This window comes from Oreochromis niloticus, linkage group LG1 (assembly GCF_001858045.2).
Source record: "Oreochromis niloticus isolate F11D_XX linkage group LG1, O_niloticus_UMD_NMBU, whole genome shotgun sequence".
Classification (NCBI taxonomy): Eukaryota; Metazoa; Chordata; class Actinopteri; order Cichliformes; family Cichlidae; genus Oreochromis; species Oreochromis niloticus.
This window is the reverse complement of record NC_031965.2, coordinates 693,560-700,089: the sequence shown is the minus strand read 5'-3', so window position 1 is coordinate 700,089 and position 6,530 is coordinate 693,560. Positions and strand designations below refer to the sequence as shown.

The 6,530-nt window shown below is 37.3% G+C and overlaps 1 protein-coding gene across 6 annotated transcripts; it reads right to left on the bottom strand.

The window, feature by feature from the left end:
* Positions 1 to 2,347: 2,347 nt before the first annotated feature.
* On the bottom strand, positions 2,348 to 5,805 carry LOC109202180 (uncharacterized). 6 transcript variants are annotated; one of them, XM_019358585.2, is made up of 6 exons: positions 5,672 to 5,805; positions 4,962 to 4,979; positions 4,506 to 4,556; positions 3,312 to 4,403; positions 2,872 to 3,040; positions 2,348 to 2,759 (listed from the first exon to the last, which is right to left on the bottom strand). In XM_019358585.2, exons 3-6 carry the CDS (start codon positions 4,549 to 4,551, stop codon positions 2,654 to 2,656), a joined length of 1,413 nt encoding a protein of 470 aa, XP_019214130.1. In that variant the 5' UTR covers positions 4,552 to 4,556; positions 4,962 to 4,979; positions 5,672 to 5,805; the 3' UTR covers positions 2,348 to 2,653. The 6 variants fall into 6 exon arrangements, 4 of the variants coding, with proteins under 4 accessions (XP_019214130.1, XP_025761169.1, XP_019214129.1 ...); XM_025905384.1 differs by having other exon boundaries at positions 3,312 to 4,361; XM_019358584.2 differs by having other exon boundaries at positions 4,962 to 5,805.
* Positions 5,806 to 6,530: the final 725 nt, after the last annotated feature.

The window sequence follows — 6,530 nt, the reverse complement described above, 5'->3', positions numbered from 1 at the left end:
ATTTTCTTCTTTAACGGTAAGAAGGTATTGTTATTGTTGATTTTACGGTTAAAAATAGTGCTAGGGTCAATATTTTACCGTAGACGAAAATGTTTTAACTTGAAGAAAAAAATAATGTTTTTCCCTAAAATTAACATGAAAATAACATATAAAATAAAGTTTGTGCCAGAAAACACAACATTTTTCCCCTGTAAAACTAACTATCAAAACAATAATAAAATACAATTTTATTCTGTAAAAATTGCCAGAATTTACTTTAAAAATGCATTGCAGTTTCCCTTTTTAATGGTTATTAAAAAAAAAAAAAAAAAAAAAAAAAAAAAAAAAGATTAGAAAACTTCCCTGTAAATATTATAGTGAAACACTTAACTAGTATGACTAAAAGGGTGCTAGTTCTGTTCTGTTGCTTTGAGAGTTTGTTTTATGAAATAATTTACTGTTTGAATAAAGAATTTTGCTATTTATTAACACCGTTTTACTTCATAATTTAATATGACATGACAAACTATCATGAGTGTTTACCTCATGAAATATGATCACCTTTCACTGTTCAATTGATAGTATCAATTATCAACTACTTTATTTAACGCAAAAAATATTTTGTGAGTATAAGTAAAATATTCAGATAGCTTAGCAGTTCAATTGCTGTTATCAGATGATACAGAACCGTTTTTAGACTAGAGTGCTTTTAAGTGTTCTTCTCTGTAAGCTTAATACACAAACCATGATTTTATTCAAATTACTAAATGTAACACAAAAATGTCCACCTTAAATTTCCAAAAAAGTATTTTATTTAACATCTTTGATGTTTTGAACATCAAACATTTACATTTTTACTCAACAAATCACAAATAGTTACTAGTTATCTCCATGACAGTAACAGTGAGGAATCACAGAACTCTTACAAGTTCTGTTCAAACTGTGCAAAACCAGTGCTGTAAGTTGAGCACACATATTTCACATTACCTTTAGCAGAAAATTCAGACACCCTTAAGTGTTTTTGGTGCTGTTCTCACTACATAAATGTCAGTACACGTAGAATCTTGACTTTTCAAATTATCCAAATACAAATATAGAGAATGAAACATTTTTTCTATAATTGAAAGAAAATCTGAATTGAAGAAATTACAGGAACAAGTTTACACCCACATATTTTGCACACAGAACTGAGCAGTAAAGCTGAAAATGTACATCTTTAAACTGCATCAGGTAACAAACAAAAACTTTACACTTGTTTTGAGAACTTCAACTGCAAATTTTACAAAATGCCAGCAATGTACATGCAGCATACTTTTACACTATTGGATAGAGCTGGGCGATATAAGATTTTTTTCATATCACGATATGTTTTTTTCATTTCAGGCGATAACGATATATATCACGATATAAGCCAAATAACTATATTTGTAAGATTTAAATGTGCCGTTGCTCACAAGTAAAATGTGAAATAATCAGCAGCTTGTTTTAATTAAAATATTTATTTCCCATAATAAGTTCAACAGGGCAGATGTACTTAAAGAACATGAGACTTCAGTTTCAGATAAATAAAGGCAAATATTGCAAACTACACAAAAGGCAGCCGCTAAAGCGTTTAAGTTTCAAAACAGAAAAAACAAAACAGACTAAATTGTCAATTCCACTTAGAAACAAAATTTTAATTCTAAAAATAAATCTTAGGTCGTTTTACAGAAGAACAAACAAAATTGACTAACTTTTGTCAATATCAAATAAACTGAGAACTAAAAGGAAATTCTCAATCTCTCCTTGTTGTATAGCTTAGCTTTTCAAACAGTTTTAACAGTTACTTTAGTCTGACAAAAGCCGAATGACGAATTAGCGCTTTCAGTCAGAGACTGAGCATGCACCGCTTTATTGTATTTCCAGACTTGCTTTCGGCACAATTTACAGTGCGCGCTACTCTGTTTTTTGTCAGACTTGAAATAGCCGAAATACCTTCACACTACGGAACTTCTGTGGCCCTTCCGTTCGACAAGCTCTCCGGCATTGGAACCATCATCTGTTTTTTCTTCGGTAACCTTCGCTCACGCTCTCGGTTGATTTTTCTCTAGTCGGCAAACTCCTTTCCTTCATTACCCGGGCTGCACGGCTGCAAAAACAAATACACATGTGCGCCTTGGCGCTTGTGCTGTACGTAACAAGTCACGTGACGTGACGCTGCAGCTGTGATTGGTTCGGCTCTGTGCTACTTAATTTGGATTGGCTGTTCTTTTTTTTTTTTTTTTTTTTTTTTTTTGTTTAAGAGGACAAGAGAGATGAGGCCTATCGCAATAGTTTAATTTTTCTATCGAGAAAAAGTTATTTCGCAATACATATCGTTATCGTTTTATCGCCCAGCTCTACTATTGGAATACAAATATCTTTAAAACTGGGAAAATTAAAATCCAAGAAACAAAAATAACAGGTTTACCACATTTTTACCAGATACATTTTTCATATATAAAACAGTGAATCAAAAGTAGAACATGTACTTTTAGAAATTTTGTCTAGTAAAACTTCACATTGTTAAAAACTTCCCACTCACAATCAGAAATGTAACAATGTTTCAAAAACAGAACATCTGTAGAGTATGTAACATAGTATACCTTTATCACTTTGTCTCAAACAAGAGGGGTAGGACTAGATCCACTCATGATCAGCAATGTCTGAGATGAGAGTGAGGACTCTGGGATTGACTGAGAACACTTTTCTTCTTGGATTCAACCTTGGTGCCTCTCTCAGGATTTATGGAAAAGAAACACCTTCATGAAAAAAAGGGCAAGGGAGATTGAGGAAATTAACAACCTGAGGTGGGATATCAAATGGCCAAGTTTGATAAGCACAAAAATAAATCCATAATAAAATAAATTTTACCGTTGAAGGAACTCCAGTGTTGATCGTAGTTCCACAGGGTAGTGTATGTTAAAGCAGTAGTAACTGCCAAACATTAGGCAGATAGCAGAGGTGAAGGTTGTGATGCGGTTGTTGACAATCTTCTTGTCAATGCTCAACATGAATGTCTCAGCAGCGAAGCAGGAGGAACCTGAGAATTAAAACAACAACAACAACAACAAATTAAAAACTTTAATAACAAGAGCTTTAATGTCAGTCATATATACAAATACAGAGATACTTGTTACATGGATCATAGGATGAGTTATGTTACTAGCTGAAATTATGGTTGTGTTATCCAGTGTATTAGTGTGGAAGCAACAGAACATGAAACTAAACAAGCCAAGAGTACAAGAACGTGGCAGTTACAACAGGAAAAAAAAAAAAAAAAAAAAAGGTTGAATTTTGCTCTTTCGGCTTACCGCCAACAATGATGAAGGGCGTTGGTGGCACTTTCTCCATCTGAACATCTTCTGCAAGGCTTGTCATCTCAACGCAGTGGAACAGAAGCTCTCCCTTCTCGTCAAAATGAGCCAGTAAAAGAAGCATCATCTCAATGACCTCTTGCAAGCAACCACTGGACTGACCTCTTTCAGTCTGAAGTTTGAGAACAGCATTCAGGACTTGCTTGTGCTTTTGTGCATCAACATATTTGAGGAACTTTAACAGACGTGCACCCTTTTTGTCTACATTGGCAAGGAAGGTCTCCATCAGATTCACACCAGTCATTTCTTGGAAATGTGCGGTCATACCAACTTCATTGAAGAGAAAGGGCCATTCCTGGCATAGTTTCTGGATGCTTGCCCCTTTGTTGATGTCTTTACGCTGCGTGTAATAGGTGCACTTGACTAGTTCTTTCACAACATCTGTACTGTAGTTATTCTTTTTAAACAGCTTCTTCATTTCTTCTTTTTTTTCAAGCTGACTCTCCACAGTCTCAGAGAGTGGCAAATGCTTTGGCTCCCAGCTAATACAGCCATATGTGTCTTGAACCCTTGCTTTTTGTTCAGCTGGTATTTCGTCTGTGTCGTTGTCGTCATCTGATATTGCTTTACGTTTTCTTTCCTTTGGTATGTCAGGTCGCTTGACATTTTCAACTCTTGCCTGAAGTTGCTTTACCAGGGAATGATATCCAGGTCCAATAACATCACCATCAATCACATCTTGAAGAGACTTGGGATACTTGGCCACCATCCTTTTTGCTATCTCTGTAGTATTGTGTTTGGTTGGATTCTTACAAGTCTTCATCATTTCAGAGACCACAATCCTTACCATTTCTCGTCTTTGTCTTGCGCTTGGTCTTTTCTGTCTTTCCAAGTTCTGTACCAACTCCTCAGGGAGCCTCTGCCATGGTATCTCAAATCTCTCTACCCAGTTTGGTAGTAATGGTGTACAGATTCCTGAAGGTGATGAAGTAGTGGTGGATGATGTTGGTGAAGAAGAAATTAAGGGTGGAGAAAGAAGGACATCCACTGGAGAGGAAAGTACAGCGATTGGTGTCGAAGTGCCAGAGACTTTAAAAGTACATTAAAAAGAGATATGAAAGCATTAGATCATGTTTTCTGTTATGTTAAATTCTGCACTGCAGAATTGACTTGAGACTATTGACTACTGACTTGAGAAGTTGATCAGGAAGGTCCGGAAGCACTCCTGCAATTGCATCCCCTATGTTCTTTAAGATAAGCACCTGCGATCAATGTTCCCTCTAAGCTGTGTGACAAGCTGAGAACAAGTCAGATTGTTTTCCTGTGTCACAGATTTTTATAATGTCATCATCTGAAACTGACATATCTTTTAGAAGTGACCTTAGTTTATTCAATGTATACATCTGTCCCAATTCATGTATATTTTGTATTTCTTCAACAATGGTTTGAATGGTAGATGCTGGCAGAAGACGCTGTCCCTGTAGTTTAATGTAAAACATACATACATTTCTGAGATACAGGTCACTGAAATTAGACCCATCCATACCAGGGTCTTCTGTATCTGATAAACTGGCACCTTCCTGTATGGTGGCACTTGTAGATGGACTCTCTGACTGAGTATCTTTGTTTAAACCACAAATCACATTTTCCAAACGTTTGTGTTTTCTAGACATATGGGAGGTAGATGTAGATTTTACAGAGAACACACTTTGACATCCTCTCACTGGACAAGTTACATGCCGTCCCTCTTCTATGTGTTCCTTTAAGTGAGCAATCAAAGCTTTAGTTCCCTCACATTGGCGTTCACAAAGTGAGACAGTGCAGTTCAAACCCATTAAGGTAGCATTCTGAGAAACAGTTGCGGTACCAGTGTGGTGGCGGTAGAAGTGAGACTTTAAAGCAGCATATCCAGAAAACACCTGCTTACAACTTACTTCAACACATTTAAAAATACACCGGGGTTCATTACGATGCAGTCTGCAATGCAAAACATAAGCTTTCACGGACTGAACCGATTCTCCACATATGCTGCAAAAATACATAGTCAATATGACACAGCTGCGAGGCTAGCTAACTTAAGCTTCAGCCGGATGTCAAACAAAGCGGGAAAATCCAGGCCGCATTTAGACAAAGCATTGAAATATAGATATACTAATTAGACGGTTTCCATTAATACACCCGTCTCCAAAACACGTCTCAAAACGCGCACTGCTGGTTTTGCAAGGCTCTTTTCAGCCTAATGTAGCTAACGCTAATGCTAGAAACGAGTTAAAGCTAACGTAAATTTATCATTTGCGCCTTCACTGCCTGCAACACAATGCTGTCGATAAATAAACCAAGTTGGATTATTTTCTTACCGTAGTAACTGAAGACGAGCTGTGGCAGACGTTAAATGAAAAAAAATGAGAAGCAAGTCCACGAAAATGAAGATAGCGTGTTGCCGTAGTCCAAAGCAAAACTTGTGTGGAGCTGTATAGCAGTGTTGCCAACTCCTCAGTAAGGAAAATCGCTATTGGCTGTCCTAAAAGTCGCTAGAAGTCCCTAAATGACGTCATCGCCTAATTTGCATAATTGGTCGCTAATGTAATTGTAACCTAGTTGTTGGAGAGAGAAATAACATGGTGGAGGAGACATAAAGTGAGTAAAAAACGTCCTAAATGCAGTTAGAATTTATTTAGAACTACAAATTAAATTTCTTTTAGTAATTATTGTTTTTTAATGTCACAATTCCAACCCTGCTCCTTTATCCGGGCTTGGACCGGCAAAAGTGACCCGAGATTGGCACTCTGAGGGAGTTACTTTGTGTGTGTGTTTATAAGTAGTTTTAAACTTTGTGATCCACAAAACAGCATAACAGTAAAAGAAGAACTGACTGCGTTACAGTCAGTGCGGGAGCAGCGGCATCGGTCATGCGCGATTCATTTGCTGGGGGAAGACTATCCTCCGCCTGTGAGTGCTTTGGCACGGGTGAGGTGCCCACGGCAGCACCGCTGCTTGTTGAGAGTAAGAGCGATACGCGTTTTCACGTCAAAAAGTCGTCATAAATATGTCTCCAATAACACCAGAAAAAGTCGCCAGATTTGTCGCTAGTCTCTTTTTAGAAAAAAAAGTCGCTAAGGGGTCTGAAAACTCGCTAAATATAGCGACAAAGTCGCTAAGTTGGCAACACTGCTGTACAGACGTTGTCTGCGGTGGAGCCTGATGCAGTGCGCGGAT